Source organism: Vanessa atalanta, chromosome Z (assembly GCF_905147765.1).
Source record: "Vanessa atalanta chromosome Z, ilVanAtal1.2, whole genome shotgun sequence".
Classification (NCBI taxonomy): Eukaryota; Metazoa; Arthropoda; class Insecta; order Lepidoptera; family Nymphalidae; genus Vanessa; species Vanessa atalanta.
In genome coordinates, this window is record NC_061902.1 from 15,266,590 (window position 1) to 15,287,499 (window position 20,910).

A 20,910-nucleotide genomic window follows, 5' to 3' on the forward strand; every position below is an offset into this window, starting at 1 on the left:
TACACATACTAAATTTTAACAATTAATTCATTGTTAGAGCTACATATGTTACTTAAAGGCAAATAATTTTATCAAAAAAATAACCCACTTAAATCTGAATTCAATTTCAAACAAAAAAATATTTTTTCAAAAGTGCAATTCAACAGTTTACAGATAATGTATTTATGGAGTGGTTTTTTAAGATGTACCTACGGTAAAATAGGTGTATGGTTAGATGAGTATTAGTGGATGGTAGAGAATTTCTATAGACCGATAATGATAATAATATTTGTTTAATATACTTATTACCTATATGCCTTTCGGTTAAATATATAAAATAAAAATTAAATGACAATATTTACGTTTGTAACAATTTTAATAAGATCAGTATCATAATATTTTTGCGTTTTAATTCCAACTTCGTATTATTCAAACTGTGTTCAGTTGCCACTCCCATTTTAGTTACTGATTATAATTATAACTAAATGTTAAGGTAACCAGACTGTAATCACAATATTTGAAAAATAAAAATAATTCAAGTTTAAGTAATTATTATATTATTAAAAAGAAGTTTTATAATGAGGTTGTATCTAGTGTACCTACATAATATTATACTTTTTCGTAAACTTAGTACTAACAGCTACCGCCACCTGCCGTATGATAATACACTAACCATATTCTAACTATACCTTTTTGCACTAGATGGCGTCTTCATGCATAGCTCCATTTTGCTTTGTTTTTTTCCATAAATACGATTCAATAATTATAATGACATTATAAATAAAGCTCTCACTTTATGTAAAAATGTGTAAAAATAATTAACTATACTTTCAGAAATTTAAATGATTTTTGCAAACAAATAATTAATTATATGGCAGCACTGAGCATCGCAAAACAAAAAAAAATCAACCAAACATAACTGTAATACATACGGCAAAGTTTGTTATATTGGTGACGCTTGTGTACGCCCATGGCGATGTAAACTTACACAAAACACAATTATGAAATTTATCTGACAAATCAGTTTTGATTTTTTTTTATTTTTTTTTGGTTTCTGTTGTTTTGTTTTTTTGTATGTCTTCAATCTTACATAAAATGTCTTTGAGTGCGAGCGCTGAAAATCTTTCAACCGATGCTCAGGTGTGTATATTGTGATTATCAAAAAAATAATCGTGAATTTGGAACATAAATAGTGACACTATTCAATAAAAAAAAATTAAACTTCGAAGGTCCTATAAATTAAATATGGCCTCATTTGTTAAATACAGGACGTAATCATGAGTCACTCATAGGAACCCTAATACGGAAGACGATACTTGCCTGCGCATTTTATTCACTTGCAGGCGCGATATTTTAATCATTAAAACCTAACTCTTATCATGTTCAAATTTGGGATAGTGGGTTAAAAGTTATTCAAAACAGTAGCTAAAATATGTAAACAAGAAATTTGAGATAAATTTGTTAAAATGTAATTAAGATAATTATTTATCTTTTGTTATAGAAATGCTCTGATTTATAACAATAGATCACTTAAAATGTGTTAATTATATTTCCTAAGTGTAAATGCTTAAATTCAAAGCATTTCTAACAAAGTTTGGAACTTTGAATAGTTCTAAATTCGTTACAAAATATACTACTGTCAACAATTAAAAAAAAAAAGTTTCAATATTACTTTTGAATAAAAATGTACAGGACTAAAATAAAAAAAATCTTTACTTCATCTATCTATTTTAAATTAAATATCTTTGTTGTATTAAAGTACTGTGTGTGTGTTACTGTGAAAATTAAAATGATATAGAAATGTGGTTTTACTAAGTAAGCAGTATGATTGCATGTTGTTACTTAAAACAGGCTATAAAACTTGTATAATTGAAACAAGGTGCTGGTGTGAAGTAACCAACTAGATCATTATCCAATACACAAGATTATAAAATAATTTAGCACACTTTGATTTTTTTTTAATTTTATAAATTGTTTTCTTTTTGAAACTGATTGGACAAGTGTGTCAGACATGTGTGTAGGTGGGCTCTACCGTCATCAATTAAAATCAAATTAGGTAGGATATTGGTAAACAAAATGCCAGACCATATTGTTGTAAGATTTCTTGATATTTTTAAAGTATGGATTAAATAAATAAATTAAATACATAAAATCAATAAAATTACAGGTTTTGGCTACTAATTTCAATTAAACTAATTTGAGTAAAATGATGTTTATGAACTGTATGATAAATTAATATTGTTAACACTAGCCCTTGTTCTAAGTTCTTGCAAGCGAAGCCAGGTAGCGATCCTAGGCAATAATGTTACGACAGGCATCAATGAGATTCTAAGTCAACAAAACGACTAGAATCATTCAATCAGCACACTTTATGTTAAATAATAAATTAATATGTAATTAGTTCAGTTGTGACTCACAATACTGATCGCTTCATATGGTTATTAAGTTGATTTATTTAACCACATAATATACATTTCTATTGAAATAATATTGTACTTCACAATTATAATGTATAGGTATATATAATGTATATCTATAAATTTATAAAAACAAATATAATTAAAAATATAAATAACAATACAGTAAATATAAATACAAATAAAACTGTTTTAAATACCTGTATAATTAAAACAATGTGATGAAATTACTTGTATTATTAATTTCATAAGCTTATTAATATTATGTTTGCATTTTTATTATGAGTACTAATGTTTAAAGTAACAGCAGCAACTGTGAACATCCCACTGCTGGGCTAAGCCTTCTTCTCCCTTTGAGGAGCTAATTCTACAACCCTGAACTAATTCCATTAGGTGGATACACATGTGGCAGAATTTCATTGGAATTAGACACATACAGTTTTCGTCACTATGTTTTCCTTTACTGCCAAACATAAGATGAATTATAAACACAAATTAAGCAAATAGAAATGTAAGTGGTGCAAGTCCCGGGTTGAACCTGCATCTTTGGTAAAGATGCATGCATTTTACCCACTGGGCTACTAATGTGTCCAAATGTTAAAATATAATTAAGTAACTGTAAATAACAGATTTCAATGGTTTAAATTACAGAGTTGCGATGGTGGTTCTATGTGCCTTGAATTGGCGTTGGAGGGTGAACGACTATGCAAAGCAGGGGACTGCAGAGCGGGTGTGGCCTTCTTCCAGGCGGCTATCCAGGCTGGAACAGATGATTTGAGAACCCTCAGCGCTATATACAGCCAGCTAGGCAATGCTTATTTCTACTTAGGCGATTATACAAAGGCTATGCAATATCATAAACATGACCTAACATTAGCTAGGTAATCTATTTAAGTTATATAAAAAATAAACATTAGTAATAAACAATAGTAATATGACATTTAAGATACTCAAAGTTCCTTTCATATTAAAGATTTACATTTTTTTATTTATTTCTATTATTAGGTTCTCTTTCTTTTATCTTTAAATAGCATCATAAAACTGACTCCGTAATTCTGATTGACATTTCAGAACAATGAATGATAAACTTGGCGAGGCGAAGGCATCTGGTAACTTAGGAAACACTTTGAAAGTTATGGGAAAATTTAACGAAGCAATCCAATGTTGCAAGAGACACTTGGAAATATCACGTACCCTCGGTGATCGACTGAGCGAGGGTCGTGCATTATATAATTTAGGCAACGTATACCACGCGCAAGGGAAACAGCTGGGGAGAGTTGGCCAAAATGACCCTGGTCATTTTCCTCAAGAAGTACGGGACTGTCTTTTACAGGCTGTTGCATACTATGAGTAAGTATACAAATAACTTACTTTTAATACTATTTCAATAGATAAGCATTGTCAATCCTGAATATCTAATTTGTACTACCTTTGTTGCCTTGTTTAGGTCAATGATTGTAGATATACAGAACAAACAATGCTCATGGTTCATATGTATTGAGGACCTTGAAAACTAGTGTTTGAGATCTATGCTATTTATTACTAAGGCATTCTAAACGAAAATATAAAAAATATCAGGTTCAATTCAATTCCAAGAATTTCTTAAAATATTTTCTATAAAATAATTTATCGAAATCATAACATTATTCAATATTAACTCATATAACTTAGAATCAAATAATTAACATTCTTATTATAATTATTACAGAGAAAACTTAGAACTAATGCGAAGCCTCGGTGACAGACAAGCAATGGGTAGAGCATGCGGCAACCTCGGCAATACTTGCTACCTCCTCGGTGACTTCACCAGAGCGATACGATATCACACAGAGCGACTGAGAATAGCCCAAGAGGTAGAAGATAGAGCTGCAGAACGCAGGGCTAATAGCAACTTGGGCAATTCACATATATTTCTTGGACAATTTGAAAACGCAGCAGAGCATTACAAGTGAGTACAATTTGGTCTTACTTTATACAATGTCATTGGCAATGTCTAATTTTCTTTTACAAAATATGTATATAATGTTAAAAGTGTAAATGTAAGGATAAAATAACTTTATATATAATATTGACATGCTCTTGCGAATTGAAATGTATTATTTGATTAAATGAGGCATTTCTTATATTAAATCAAATATAACATTGTGAATGTATGAAACCAAATTGTTATTATAAATTGAAGATGTAGGTTCCTTTATACCAGGAAGTGAATAGAATATATGAATTTATTTAAAATTCTACTGCTAGAATATGTTAAATTCTAGTCATTGGTTTATTGCTGTGCAAAAATAAAATAATACTATGAAAATTATTCCCCATTCTCTCTCTCATTCATTGTTTAAAAATAATATGCTGGCACTATCTATAACTTCTCAGAATAAGTAGAATGTAACATAACTAGTTAAAGCCCGCGGCTTCGCTCTCGTTTTAGGGATTGGTTGTCAGGTATTATTCACACAATATTTTTATAAATTATAGCCTATGCGTTAGTCTCATGTATAATCTAGATTATTTTAAAGTTCCATCAAAATCCATTCAGTAGTTTTTGAGTGGAATAATAACAAACATCCATACGTATAAAATTTCGCGTAACATTTCAATTGTATTAAATTTGTAAATGACGTGCCTTTTGAAATGTACTATAAACAGCTGTAAATATTGCGTAGTTACGTACCCACAGTTTATATTTGATTAGCGATTATTCACACTTTATTAAAATACTTTTTATAAAGCTATTGTCATTTTTTTTATACTATATTTTTTTATGTATTGAGCAATAGTTGAACTGAGTTTATTGCGAATGTTAAGTACTTACCGCATTTATTGAATTTGGAATATTGAAACGATAAGACAGTCAAAATTAAGTTTTTATTAATTTAAACACAAATCATTTTGTGTTTTGACGACAAATATTTATCTCTTTGCGGAGTTAGCAAAAGGCGAAATAGTAAATAAAATGTCATGCTGTCAATTTAATTAGTTTTAATATTTAATATTTGCTTGGGCAAACACACTTCATTACTCAACCCCGTCTAATGAAACTCTCACATGAAAAGATAAGTCACAGGAATAATAGCATTGCATTCTTTCTGTAGCAAGAATTTTATTTCCTTTATCCTATACAGATACAGATAAAAAGTTTTGACAGAAAAATCCATTAACCTTTTTTGCCTCAACTTGGGATTCCAACTAGGGAGCTCAGAATCTAAAGTAAATATTACCCATTAGACTAAGGAAGCAGAGGCGAAATAATATGAGTAAAAAGCAATTTTTTTTTTATGATTTCACTCTATAATATATTACCATATATTTTAGTGCGCTATGAGTTCTTTATAATTTTGTACAAATGTTTTGCTCATATATTATACTAGCGAATATACAGAACGCATTTCAAACTATCTTTGAATTTGTTTGTAAAGTATGATGTCAATGCTTTGCAGCGTCCTTAAGTGGTGATTTGCAAAAATAATTTGTATAGAAATCAAACGGTCTTGAAATCTATTTACATGTATTTTAATCATAAGCAGATATTTATGTCAACATATTTAAATATAAGATTCCAATGTCCAACTATATCTCTGTGGTTCTGAAGGATGACCATTGTCTTCAACAACATAAGTGGGACTCCCAAAACTATTACTTCAAAAAGTTGTATTATAAATTTTACATGACATTAATATATTTTCTATGTGCTGCGTTGGTGTTGTGGCTTCGGGTTCAAACCCCGGTTAGTCAATAAATAAATTGAGTTCTTATGACAGGAAATAACTCAGTAGCAACCCGAGGAAATACATGAGTCAAAACATCTCAGTACCTAAGTAGGTTGGTGTAAGAGTGTCGGTTGCCACTTTACACAGGGAAGTTTCGGGTGCGACCCACTAGTAATAATAATAATACTATACATTAAAAATAATTTGCCCTGATGGACTATCAACGTAAAACCTAAACTACTGAGCCGAGATAGTTATAATTGAACGTAGGTTTACTTTGTGACGTAATCATCCGCGATGAAAAGATTTTGGATATTTTTTCTTTTAGAGGAAGAATGAGATGGATAGCTTTATTGCTTGCTTGAATTGCCCTTACGAATTCGGTACTTGCAGCTAGTTATCTATCTATATTTTATAAAAATGTAAATTTTTAGATAAAGCTGGGTGTACATATCACATACTTGTTATATATACATGGAAAAAGCTACTGTGTGAAATATAGCACTGCTGTTATCTGGATTTGTAATTGTACTTTATAAACCAATAGATATATTGTGTCCATTCAGACGTACCCTAGCTCTTGCTGAAGAGCTAGGAGATGCAGCAGTCGAAGCCCAAGCATGCTACTCCCTCGGGAACACCTACACTCTCCTACGCGAGTATCGCATCGCTGAGGAGTACCACGCTCGTCACCTCTCAGCGGCGAGGAAGTTACAAGACCGAGTTGGCGAAGGCAGAGCATGCTGGTCGTTGGGCAACGCTCATGCAGCACTCGGGAATCACGAAAAAGCGCTTTATTTTGCCAAGGAACATTACAATATTTCTAAAGAGGTCAGATTTCGTTATATTCTTAACATAATGAGGCACTGATGCAAATTATCCCATTTGTATTTGCGGTAAGAATTTTATTTAACAAGATCACGAGAAATGGTCATTTCATTGTCCCGTGTATTACGTTATATTATATTAAAAAAAAAAATAGAAAATTTTCCTGAGTGCGACTTGGTTAAGACTACAATTGATCAGATGTACGATGTACATGTATGAATGTTTGAATCATTTTATCATTCCCACTTTCATTCCGGATTGGTCTGGCGTAATTAAATAAAAATATGCAATTTTTTCGGCGTTCATTCTTATAAAAATCTTGAAAACCTTTTTTCAGTTTTGGACATTTCTTGTAGTTTTGAATTTTCTATTCTACGCTTAATACTACTACGTACATTCACTTGGAAAATTCAACCCTTCTTTTTACTAATAGTATGTTAAGTACGTTAAGTTAAATTAAGATAAGATTATATGTATCCACTGTTCAATCCTCCGTGGAAGACATCAATGCAGCTTTGAACCATAAGCTACAAAACCTTTTTAACATGAAGTGCCAATGTTGGTCTGGTTTTTACTCAACTATATGTCACTCTCTTCCCATGACAAAATGACATATTTTACCTTATCTTCCCATAGTGGAGCCTAAGTTATAACAATGCTATTAAAAATCAGAAATATCCGGCTTGAAAGGGGTGATCCAGTGTAATTACAACAACGAGTGACAACATTTTAGATTGTTGACAGGACATTGACGGTGTGCAAATCGCTCGTCTGTCTTCTCAGTAAAAATACATTATAATACGTAATATTTATAATCTTCAATGTTGATTGATAATTTTTACTAAGATAAGCGTATCTCTAATAGCTCGGCGACGTTCTTGGCATGGCCACAGCACAAATGAACATCGGCGATCTCTGCAAAGTATTAGGCCTTCCCGTTGACGCGACGCCGTCACCGCCTCAGGACTCCGCCACTGCACCCCGCACACCCTTCAATGCTCTGCGTGTCAGACGGCAGAGTATGGAACAGCTGTCTCTGATAAAGGTAATCTTTAAAGCTCTCATTAAAAAAACCTAATTCAATAAAACAAATACACACACAAGCAAACAATCACGTATACTTCCAAACACTTTTTCATATATTCATATAAATATATTGTAATTCACATTGCTTGCCTTATGATATATATAATAATAATATCCATCATATAATATATATTATATACATATAACCACATAATCATTTAGAAACTTATTTTACATTAACAGCCTGTAAATGTCCCTCTGCTGGGCTAAGGCCTCATCCCTCTTCGAGGAGAAGGTTTGGAGCAAATACATCTCGTGCTGGACGGTGAAGGATGTTTTCCTTGAGGAAACCTTCATGTGTCTAATTTCAACGAAATTCTGTCACATGTGTATCCACCAATCCGCATTGGAGCAGCGGGGTGGAATATACTCCAAAGTCTAATTTAACTATTTGAATTAATCCAATGATTGATTCACTGTGCCCATGAATACAGCATAGTGTCATAAGCTAAACAACCTTCTTAAGAGGAGATCCTAAAGCTGGAAATTGTCTTAAACGATACACTAGTTTTAATAATTATATAATATTTTTCCAATGTAAACATAGATTCTTATCAAAGCGATTGTCATTAGATAACTCCTGATGCCAAGAAAAGAGAAGGAGAAGATAATAGTAAAGAAAGGGAGATGATCCGGGGCGAGTCTGAAGAAGGAGATAATCCAAGTGAAATGTTCATGGAGTTGGTCGCTAGGTGTCAGTCAGATCGCATGGACGAACAAAGAGCCAGCCTTGACAAAGAGAACAGGCCGAGAAAGCTGCAACGATCTGCCAGTAGTGGAAACAAAAACCCGTGAGTATATATTTTTTTTCTAATTTGTTGATCATGACCATAGATTATAGTTCATCATGCATGAGAACAGCGTTATCAACACTAAAGGAATTTAGATTTGAAATGTTGTCAGATTACTAAATGAAGTTGTGGACAAAGATTGTTATTGTTGGTCATGTCAGCTTAGTCCGTTTGGAATTCAGTTTATGACGAAAACGAAAAAAACAAAGGATGAAAAAAGTAGTTTATATCCCTACTTGGCGCTTAAGGTTACTTCGAAACTAATTTCATCAAAATCGATTCAATCGTTTAGCCCTGCAAGCTTAACAGAAAAACAAACAGTGTTAGTTTCGCATTTATAATATTAATACACATAGTTGCAGGCAAAAGTTTGTAAATTAAATGAGTAGAAACAAGATTTTAAATTAACATGGTTATTTTTATTACTACAAGTATTTAAAACGGGATATTCACCATGTTTTTTATTTTTATGCGGTGGAGCTCGATAGTTCGACATTATCTACGAATGTCTTGTTCAGTAGAAATAATTTTATTTAAAAAAAAATATATATATTTACTAATATTATGAATGTCTGTCTGTCTGTCGCTCTTTTACTACCAATTCAATGAACCGAATTTGATGAATTTTGGTATCAAGCAAACTTGAACTCCAAGGAAGGACATGGGCAACTTTTTTGCTTCACACATGACAACCAACCCCTAAAACGCGAGCGAAGCCGCTGTCGACAACTAGTCTAATATAATTCTTTTAGCAGTATCAGAATAATATTTGAAATTAGCGAAAAATTATGAAACGAACAATTTCTATTAAAATTTCTACTTTCCCATTTCGAAATTCGAACTAATCGTAATTATTCTTGAAATAATTTCACAAATAACAACAATGATCTATGGTGATATTTGTTTTTGTATATAAAGGTAAGTGGCATGCTTTATTGAAATTATAAATAACGTTGTTAATAATATAAGTGTCAGTAAATATTGACGACAAAGAGACTTGAGAGGTCACTAAATAATAATACGTTATCTGTCATACCAACATCAAAATATACTTTATTCAAGTAGGCTTTTACAAGCACATTTGAATCGTCATTTAACAAACTTTATTAAGTAAAGCAACCACCGGTTCGGAATGTTGATTCTACCGAGAACCCGGCAAGAAACTCAGTAGTTACCCTTTTTCAACATCTAAAAATACAGTCAGTTAGTTAGTTAAATACAATTATATATGTATGTTATATATCCTGCCTGGACTTACAAATGATTTGAATTTATGAAACGAAAAAGTTAAAAATGTCTGCGGAATTTTATTATAGAAACGGATACCTTGCCCCAAGAAGGATTTATTGACTTTATGGAGTCGGAAACTTGGCGTTATGAACTTATCGTGTTACGATTGCTACACAACAGTGGGGTTATTACGGTTAGGGCATATATATAGAGCCCAACTGGTTCTATCAAATATTTGTTGCGGATTGATAAATGTTGCATTCGATAAATCAGTATTATGGAGTTTTATGCTACTGCGTAGGTCCAGAACACTGATTTATATTTTTTGATTTGATTTGATTTGATATCAATCCGCAACAAATATTCGATAGCAACATTTGCTATGCTCTAACCGTAATAGCCCCACAGATCGCGCATTTAATGCACTGTAGAGACGATAGATGGCGTTGTAAATTAAAAAGCAACAAGAAGCCCGTGATGACTCTGTGGCTAGAAGACGTGAGTCTTAATCTAATTCTGATCTGAATTTACATGTGCTTAATTTGTGTTTATAATAATTCGTCTCGTGTTCGGCGGTGATGGGAACCACCGTAAGGAAACCTGCATGTGCTGATTTAATGCAGAAAATGATCTGCCACGTGTAACCTCCAGCCATGGATGGATATACACTATCATAGGTATACGGATAAGCCACCTGATGGTGGCAAGTTATTAGTATAATCTTGGTAACTAAGATGGTATATCCCTTGTGTTGTGTGTGTGTGTAGTTAAACTAGCCCACTCACCATTTGAACCGCACCACAACAATACTTAATAAGTTTTGCTGTTTGGTAGAATAGTCGACGCGTGGGTTGTACTACCAGGTGGGCATGGAAAGCCATCGAGTAAAATCATTGCAAAAGCATGCTGGAGTTAGCCCCAAAACATTAGCCTTACTTTGCTTTGTCAAAACTGATCGTGATTGCTTACATTTGAAATATTAAGTTTTAAGTGCAAGTATGTGAACGTGTCGAGACAGTGGCAAGGAAACGATGCTCGTTTTAGACAATGAATAAAAGAGCCTCCTTTATTTTTCTTAAAATCAGCTATTGTAACATTTTTGCAATTGAAACACCTCGATCGATAGCATTATAGTCAGAAATCCTGTTAATAAAAACACAATATAAAAGCTGTATGTGAATTCAATAAAACAATTCATAATTGTACATAACAGAATATATAGGTCATAGATTCTATAAATATTTTTCGTATTTTAATAACTAACTGTCACTCATTTATCGAAATCCTACAGCAACTTATTGCTATTAAAAATATAGCAAACTTACATCGATTTTATGATATTCACTTTGGATTTGCGAAAATATGGCGTATTTAACGTCGGTGAATTTGCTGTCCGGCTTTTGGAAGTAAAATTAAAGTGGAAATAAGTAGTTAAGTGTAATAGTATTGTATTATAAGCAAATTGCATGAAGTACGTAAATCTGTTTGTTTATCTTTATTCGAAGTGGGAGCGAGAGGATCACACACAACACATCTTGGCCGTTTGAAAACTGCAGAAGTATTATGTTGAAACAATGAGTCGATAATAACGCTCCTATTGTGCTTCTAACGGCAGAATACCGGTCACGCTTCAACGTAAATCTATCCAAGAAATATTGTTTGAATTAACCTAGCATCCACTATATTTAGACGTTACAAGCTTGAATTCCCTAAGAACATATCATAGACGTTTTGGCGATATTGAGGAGCAATTTCATGTTACCAATTCCATAGTTACGATTCTTTTGTGACGATCAACTACTATTTTTCCTTTTTTTGTTAACGTGACGAGCATGTACAATATACATTTATATATTTAACAATAATGTAACGTGATCTTGCAATTAAATATTCGGGCACATCTCATTTTGCTATTGGTTTTTGTATCGAAAATCACCGGAAATACAATAATAGCAAAATATTATCAAACTATTAACTTATATTAAATTACAATCGCATAATAAATGATTTCATTTCGTATAAATGTATTAATGATTAATAAATTCAAATTATCAAATTAATTAATAACTAGTGGGTCGCATGTGAAAACTTCGCTTTAATTCAACAGATTTTTACTAATTTCGTAATCCTATCCTTTTGTTTTGATTTAATTTCATTGTTTTCACGATTTTTATACGTTTCACATTTGTCTTTTTTTTTTAAATAAATCCATAGCGCCGCTCTCTACCCGGCCAGTAACTTTTTTCCGTTTTCTAAAATTAATTCTTTGTTAAATCGTAACCATTTAGTAAATTGCAATCAAGAATTGTCTTTAATTTTCTGCACATCTAATACTGGAGCTCTTCAAATAAGACCTTTTATGTGCAACGATCGTTTCATAATTACTAGGCCATAAGTTGGCTTATGCTATTCATTAAAAATACATTTTCAACGACTAATATATCATGAACCCATTTTTCTTTCGGTTTCTTCTCCTTGCCTTTGTTGGTCCTTGACAGGTGTCTTTGTTTCCTTGTCTCTACGTGCAATGTGCATTTCCTATTTCATTTTAGTTTTTGGGCTGGTTCTACGTTTTATTTGTATTTGTATGCCACATCGCTCTCTTCGCTCTCTGGTATAATTTCATTTTGTTTTTAATATTATTATTGTAAATCCATGTTTGATGTCGTCGATGCAATAATACAATCTATCGTTACTTTTTATTTTAATAACTAGATTGGACGACACAAAGTTTTGGACGTGGCCGTTGGCCGTTTTCGACGTGGAAGAGGAGAGACGATCTTCGTAGCATTCCATGGATTCACCGTACCAGGTCCTTCGTTTAAACATGAGTGCATTATTTATTTCTTAACTTTTCTAGGGAGTTTCGACTGTAGATATTCTCTATTGTTCTAAAATTTATTCCAGACTATGTTAATTGGTCTTTTAATCTATTTTTTGTATCTTGTCGTTGAGAAAGATATTTGTTGTGTCCGTCAGTCAAAATATAGTTCAACATCCCTTGAACTTTATTTTAACTGACATTTATTGGTAAAGTTTAGTGGTTCGTCACAATTTTAGTCTTGATATTAGTTTTAGGCCAATTTTGTTGCTTACATTTAGTTCATAACCATTTTCCGTAATTGCGATGCTGTTTCGGAGAAGAGTGTGATGTAATTCGCAATCGAATTACTGACGAGTTTCCCATTTATATTAATTTATTTTCCTTCCCGTTCAGAGTTTTCATTGTACTTATGAGCACACATCCAGAATGTGCCTGACGCCTCAAGGAAGAAAGGCTTACTGTAGGTATTTGGTTCCTTATAATCATATTTGTGATAATTTGACCCATTGTTGAGATATTTTTCTTAAAACCTATTTTTTAATATCAATATATAAAACTTTATATATACTTTATGTTATGTGATTAATTATTAAAGTTTGGATGGCGATGTATTTTAACGCGTTCGCGACAAATCCGTAATGACCTATCTTGAATTTCAATCATATGTCGAAATTCCTGTATTCTCGTTAGCCGGTAAACATCAAAGGAATATGTGCCTGTGAGCTCATATAATATTGCCGGCCGGAAGTTTGAGAGCATTTGTAAATAACTTTATCATCTCCAGTGGAATTCTCATTTGTCATCCATCGCAGATAGAATGCAACTCCCCCAGGGTTTTCAATGTTATTTCACAATGGACGAAAAATGAATCATCCCCTCTGTCACCAGTGGAGACAATGAGATGGGATGTTATACGTTTAGAAAAGTTTATTAAATAATTTCTAATAAGTCACATTCTCGTATATTTTTTGGTTACTTGCTTATAAACGTTTTTTGTTTCAAACACCAATGATTGTCGAGCCAGCACATAATTGTTTTCGACCTGGCCAATACTAATTAACTGTAACTACTAATTAACTTATTAACCATAATTGTTTCTTATATAGTACTTAAGACTTTATGTTACTATGTACAAAAGATATGTAGAACATTTTCACAAATTGCAGTAACATGTGATCTGTCTTCATGGTCTACATACAGTAAATATGGACATATAATAAATATTTTTTTCTTTGTGCTTCAATCACATGAAAACGTGAAGTTATCGGATATGAGACTAAAGCAATCTACGCGGAATTGTCCGTAGTAAGAGGCTATGGATATATTGAATTCCGCTAATCCGACTCTTCATACCGCAAATATTCGATACAATCAGTCAGCGAATAAAGATCCGTAACGAAATTTTGAGACAAGTGCTAGTGATGAAAATGTTTCTATCTGTCAACTGTCGTCATCGGCAAATGGACGAATAACGACATCAAAACTCGGGACTGTCGTAAGAGAAGAACAAGATGCAGTGGTTTCTTGGAAATTGATTTATTTTCCAATACGATAATAATAATAGTGCACAGTTCTGTTATGTAGCGTTCTCATTATTAACGGCTTCTTCCCAATATATTTATGATAACATAATGTACAGAAGAATATACAAATATATTCCATAAAAGCTGATATACATACTATTAATACAAGGAAATAGGAATAAACTTGTAACCTCTACTTACCGTATGCATACGGTACAGAGAACGTTTTTGGGAAATGGTATACGAATATATAATAAGATACCGGGAAAAAAATCAATTCACCATTTACTAAATTTAAAAAGTTTATTAAGATTAAATGAATAAATAAATCTTATTATTCATTAAAATAATACTATTTAGAAAGAATTTTGATGGATCGCCTGGATTTAGGCTCGGGTTTTATCACAGGACGCTGATTATTGTGAAATTTATTTGAATAAAATTGATTTGATTTGATTCATTATCCTCCTGTAATTAAATTTGCTATAAACTTTTGGCCTACAATGTTCCTTTTGTGTCATCAGCTTGACATCGGTTCAATTTAAATTGGTGTGGACTGAAACATAAACAAAAATAATTGACTTTCGGAAAAATCGCAAACCAGATAAATATTGCAAAATATTTTATAACAAAATTTTAATTTAGATAAAAAATTGCGCCAGATCGATTATTTTTTATCAAAGGGAGTCTTCGTCGTCTATGGTCGGCCGTTACCACCTCCGTTCACCTCTATTAGACAGGACACCAGACACTGGAGGCTTATTACTAAAAGGCAAGCACAGACAGCAACGATTGGGACTGAAGTTCTAAAATTATTAATTCATACATGTCTAAGTAACATTAATATTTACAAAATAGTACCCAAAGGGGCTCCCAGTATCAGAAGTACATTATGGAGGAGAATAAAATTAAAATAATTATGACATTGTCGCGTGTTTAAAATAAACAAGTCACTTACCGTTAATTTCGCTCGCTGATTAATAATAAAGCTATATTTATGTACATATTTTTAGTAACAAAATTACATTTAGTGTTTGTAAACTTTTTAACATAGTTGGTTGTATATGACGAGCATCCCTTTTTAGCCCAAAGCCTCCTGCTTCGGAATCACTTTTTTTGTATCTGAAACCATATCTATAAAAAATATGTGTTCTTATAATGTAGTGTGTAGTGTAGTATCAGAGGTTATGCTAGTTACACTTGCCGTTTACTTTCTTGCAAAGTTGAAGAAACACACTTAATCTTAAGAAACTTTAGCAGGAAATCTTATGCTGGTGGGTACCGGCAAAAGTAGATCTTAGGATTCAGGTGATGGTCGCTCGTAAATGTTATTATACACAGATCTGGGTGGCTAGAAAAAAAAATATATGGCTTACTAATTTTAGCTTTCATAGAAGACCAGTTATCTTGTCAGTTATCTTTCTCATGAGGTACATCCTGGCTACCGTTCTCCTAGGCGCTGTCTAAATTGGGCACACCGGCGGTCCTGCCCCCAAGCATCACGGTCCGAGTACTCGATCTGTATTGCAAGCTTCGGGAATTTAAAAACCGAGATGACGCCTTCATAGTCTCTGCCGCATACCTCCAGTGTAGGTGACCACTGTAACGCGTCATTATTTTGCTAAGTGATCTATATTAAAAGTTTTAGGTTAGGTTAGATTATTGAAAACTATTATAAAATGTATGAATTCGCATTGTCGTTAACTAAATATCCAAGTTTTCTTCTTCCCCTTCACGAATAGAGCTAATTATTTCGGTGAAACTTTTAGTTCTGGTTCCAAACTTAATAAGCTATGTAATAATAATAATGTTGGAAGTGGCTGTCCGCCGCATTTGTGAACCTGATTAATACAGCAACGTTCCTGGCTTTCCTTAATATCCGGCTCTTTGTCCCTCCATTCGATCACCTTTGTGGATATCCTTTATTGATCGGTCTCAAAAACGCAACGCGAGCAAATGTGAAAGCACTATATCACAAATATCTGAAAAATCTATTATTGCCATTAAAAAAGGTTAAATCTAATTTATTTCAATTAAAATGCACAACAGTGCGATTCTTAAGAAATTTTCTGCCTCGCACAACCTCTCTGTAGAATCAGCATTCGTTGGCGGTTTTTCCGAACCGATACGACTTGGGGTCCCCAAGTCGTATCAAGAAAGAAGCGTACTCCTTCCTTAAAGGCCGGCAACGCATCTGCAAGCCCCCCGATGTTGTTGATGGGCGGTGGTAATCACTTTCCATTAGGTGAGCCTCCTGCTCGTTTGCCAACTGTCATATAATAAAAAATCGATTTAAACATAGAAGCGAATATTATATCTTAATCAGTATAAATAAGAAAAAGCGCGTACAATATATCACGGCATTTCTTCGTTTGTGAGAAAATATTCTAGAAATCATAAATATGTGCCTAATCCGCTTTTAATTGTGCTTCGTGATGTATACATGTAAATACCGCATCGAACCAGCAGTAATACTTGTGCCGAGTGTATTGTTTGACGAGTCCAGACATTCAATATAAATTGCTTTAAATGGCGGCTCGTAGTGGGAAAGCCTGGAGCGATAGGATTTCCGTTTTGAAAATATCCGCCATAGAATGTTCATTTAACTAAGGACGTTTCTATTTCATTGATTTAATTTGCTACTTTGAACAAACAAATGCTTACATTGAAATAATGCACCAGGGCAGGTCCTTTAATGTAATAAAATGTATTCTGTAGGACATAATCCACCCCCTGCCACCCTAATTCCCGTTCCTAATTCAACGTTTGCTGTCCACGAATGGGATCATTATAATTACTTTTATCAAATGCTGTTTGGTAACATTTAAACATTTCATGTGTTAATTTCAAGCTAGTAAAACTATTTAAAAAATATAGATTATCATTATATTAGATGTTTATTTTTTTTTGAGATTCGATTTAATTTTTCCATCTCTGTGACTTAGCGTGATGTGTAGAAAATGGTCAATACTCGGTTTTTCGAATTCTTGATGAAAAGAGATGAATAATTTTATTGAAATTAAATCGAAAATGATTTACTTAGGCGTAAGGCTTTTCCGTCTGGTTAGGTACCACCCACTCATCATTTAAGTAACTGCTGCGCAGCACATATTGAAAATGCTGTGTTCCGGTTGGAAGAGCGAGTTAGCCAGTGTAATATAAGGAACGGATATATAACTTCTTACTTGCCAACATTGGTGGTGCATAGGTGTTAATATTTCTTACTACGCTGCACCACCATGTGGATGTGTCTGGAACAGGCAAATTTACGTAAAAACTGATTATTAGAACAACAATTGATGATAAAAGATAACAAATAATTAAATAAACAAAATACACAAAGTTAATATCAGAAAACATTATTAGTAGATTAAAAACAATCTTCCGTCAAACAGTAATACTTAGTATGATTTTGTTCCCGATTTGAAGGGTGAGTGTTCAACATCTTAGTTCTCGAGGATCGTGGCGCATTGACGAGGAATTGTTGATTTATTACAGAGCCAATATTTGGGTGGTGATGACCACCTTCCATCAGGTGGTCCATTTGCCCGTCCTATGACATTAAAGAGTCAGCCCTTATACTGATTCATAAATATTTCTTGTAAATTATTTATTGATAAATATTTTAGTAATAGCTACATGGTTGAACTAATATGCTACCATTACCACTACAATCCACTTGCTATTGTATATAATATGTAAACGGGGCCGGGTAGTAGAGCTTTCTGCGCGCCTGGCTCGGTACAAGCCCTGATTAGCTATTCCAACATAAATATTTTGTATTGAAGCGTTCCTGTTTAAAAAATAAATGAGTGAAGGTAATACTTTTTTCGTCTCATTTACAGTATGAGTTATAGTTACACCGGCGGTTTTTATCATTGGAAGTCACCGCTTGCCAATGAGTTGCCAATTTCCCACGCTGCTGCATTAAAATATTAAACAAAAATAATGTTTGCGTCCTCATACTCGTGACAGGCTATGTCAGGTTTTGTTTTGAGTTAATTTTATTTTGTTGTACAACCATAGCGCCGCTCTCTACCCGGCCAGTGACATTTTCCCGCTCTCTAAAATGTATTCTTTGTTCAATCGTAACAATGTCGTAAATTGCAATCAAGTATCCTTTTTAATTTTCTCCACATCTATGGGGCTGAAGCTCTTTAAAATAAGACCATAACCGATCTTTTACGTGCAGCTATCGTCTCATAATTACTGGGACAAAAATCGGCTTACGCTATTAATATATAAGATTTATCTTAGCACGCCAATTAACGAAATATATTATTATAGTGTCTAGTGTGAAATAATAATATCCCTCCAAAATAATAATTTGACGTCAAAATGGATTAGGCGATTTATAGAAAATTGTGAAATATGTTGATGCGGAGAGTATTAAGTTACACAAACGTATTTATAATATTGAAATAAGGTTCTGATTTCAATATAATTGATTGGGATTTATTATTTATTCCGAATAAAATTTCTTTTATTTATAAAATTAACTATTGAATAAATTGTTATTTATACAATTTTATATAAAACTCGTAACCTGTTTTGACAATGCGTTATAGGTATCTAATTTTATCTACATATGAATACGTGAAGCAATAACATTACCTTTTTTACCAAAATGATGCGCACGGAGGTGTCCGAAATTTGGTACCATTATAGTTTATGTGAAGAAAGCTAATATTTTTATAAAAATGCATTAGAAATACATTATAATAATTAAAAAAAAATCATTACACACACTGATATGTTTAACATATAGAGGTTTATCTACATAATATTTAATATGAAACATTCATAGTTTATGTAAAAACAAAACACGTCATGTCAAAGATAAAAATCAACGACAGTATTTTTTAAATTTGTATTTTTTTGTAGTAGTAGTGGCAAGGTATCGTGCAGTTCATTGCCTCATTTTTCCTACGTATCTTTCAAATCACAACGCATCTAATATTTTATTATCAATGAACTACGGTCGAATTTCAACCAATGGACGAGAACTAGTTTTAATCAATGAATACGTTACATTCATAGATACATGTTTCAGGGTGTAGCGGGGTTCCACTCCCTCTTCACCCGTGTCTATATTAAAAAAGAACAACATATCAAAGCTTTATATTAAAAAATATTTGTCCAATATCGTGAATGTATCAACATATGAAACGAATTCAAATCAAAACGCAATCTAATTACTAATAAAAAACACGACTGTAAATTCGACGTTTTTATTCAGCGGAATGTGAAAAAATGTAATACAGGATATATATGTTATTTATATACCGTTAAAACTAAAAATAACAAAATAGGCACGCAATATGTGGCATATCGGTTAAAAAGCTATTTCTAACAGGCAGAGGAAACGATATTATAACGAAAGGATGAACATTTCAATTTCAAATTCAAATGACATGTAATCAAAATAATATTTATGTTAGTGTTGATTTAGTTGTAAAGGTACCACCAGTAATCAGTAAACTCAGTACGTAGTTACTCTTTTTCACCATTTTAAATTACAGAGTTTTTATCAATAGAGTACAATCTTTTTTTTTTATTTAAATTTATAGATATCCTTTCTAGAAATGAAATAATAGTCCACACATTTTATAATGAATATAATCTTGTACTGAGTAAGATGCGATATTTAAATCTATGATTTCAATTTATCGATAGGCCAAGTTATAAATAACTATGGAATCTTATTATAGAAACGAATACCGTGCCACAGGAAGGATGTATTAGCTTTGCGAAGTCGGAAACTAGGTGTTATTAGTTTACCTTTCCTGCTCGTGTCTATACAATTATTGTCACAGTTTCTTTCAAAATAATCTATATTATTGTGAATATATCTATAACATTGTTGTAACCGTATCGTAAAGCAACTGTACTTTGCTTTATTAAAAGTATCCCTAAGGAAGTTTTCAGCTCCAAGATTATAAATATATCGGATAGCTCTTTTTTGCATTAAACATTATCATTATAATGACAATTGACATATGACATATATTTATATATTAATTTTAATTTTTTTTTAATCTCTGGATAGATCTACTTATTAATAATTTCACCGTGAATAATAAACAAAAAAAAACTAAATACAGATTATGAAATAAAGACTTCTGGTTTTACTTATTAATTTAAATCAGAAAATTATAGCTGAGTTTGCAAATGCTGATGATTTTTAATCTCAAACTAATCTAATCCTTGTAATTAAAAGCCTATTTTTATACTTCCGTCGTTGAGGAAAATATTTGCAGAATCCTGAAGAACCGATGTCATATCTTCAAAAATGTCGTTCAGTGTATTTCCCTTCTTTACGAGGAATTTTATCACGGCACGGTTTTCAAAAAATTCCGAGGTATTCCAGATTCGGCTGACATGTTTATGTTTGTTCGATAAATAATTGAACTATGAGTGCAAACTTAATTATTGATTGCTTTTATAATACTACCGAGTGTCGCAACTAGTGACATGAGTAACAAGATAATTACACATCGTTAAGTACCCTAAGCCGCGAAC

General features: G+C 32.4%; 1 protein-coding gene across 2 annotated transcripts in view; it reads left to right on the plus strand.

Moving 5' to 3' along the window:
• The first annotated feature begins 916 nt into the window (after positions 1–916).
• The window catches only part of LOC125075826 (G-protein-signaling modulator 2), a 42,603-nt gene continuing 22,609 nt past the window's right edge, over positions 917–20,910 (plus strand). For both annotated transcript variants that reach the window (XM_047687613.1, XM_047687614.1), the window contains exons 1-7: positions 917–1,119; positions 3,048–3,277; positions 3,468–3,746; positions 4,105–4,344; positions 6,673–6,937; positions 7,800–7,979; positions 8,594–8,811. In XM_047687613.1, the coding sequence (XP_047543569.1) occupies positions 1,054–1,119; positions 3,048–3,277; positions 3,468–3,746; positions 4,105–4,344; positions 6,673–6,937; positions 7,800–7,979; positions 8,594–8,811 (1,478 nt within the window). In that variant the 5' untranslated portion in view covers positions 917–1,053. The remainder of the gene's footprint in view (positions 1,120–3,047; positions 3,278–3,467; positions 3,747–4,104; positions 4,345–6,672; positions 6,938–7,799; positions 7,980–8,593; positions 8,812–20,910) is intronic.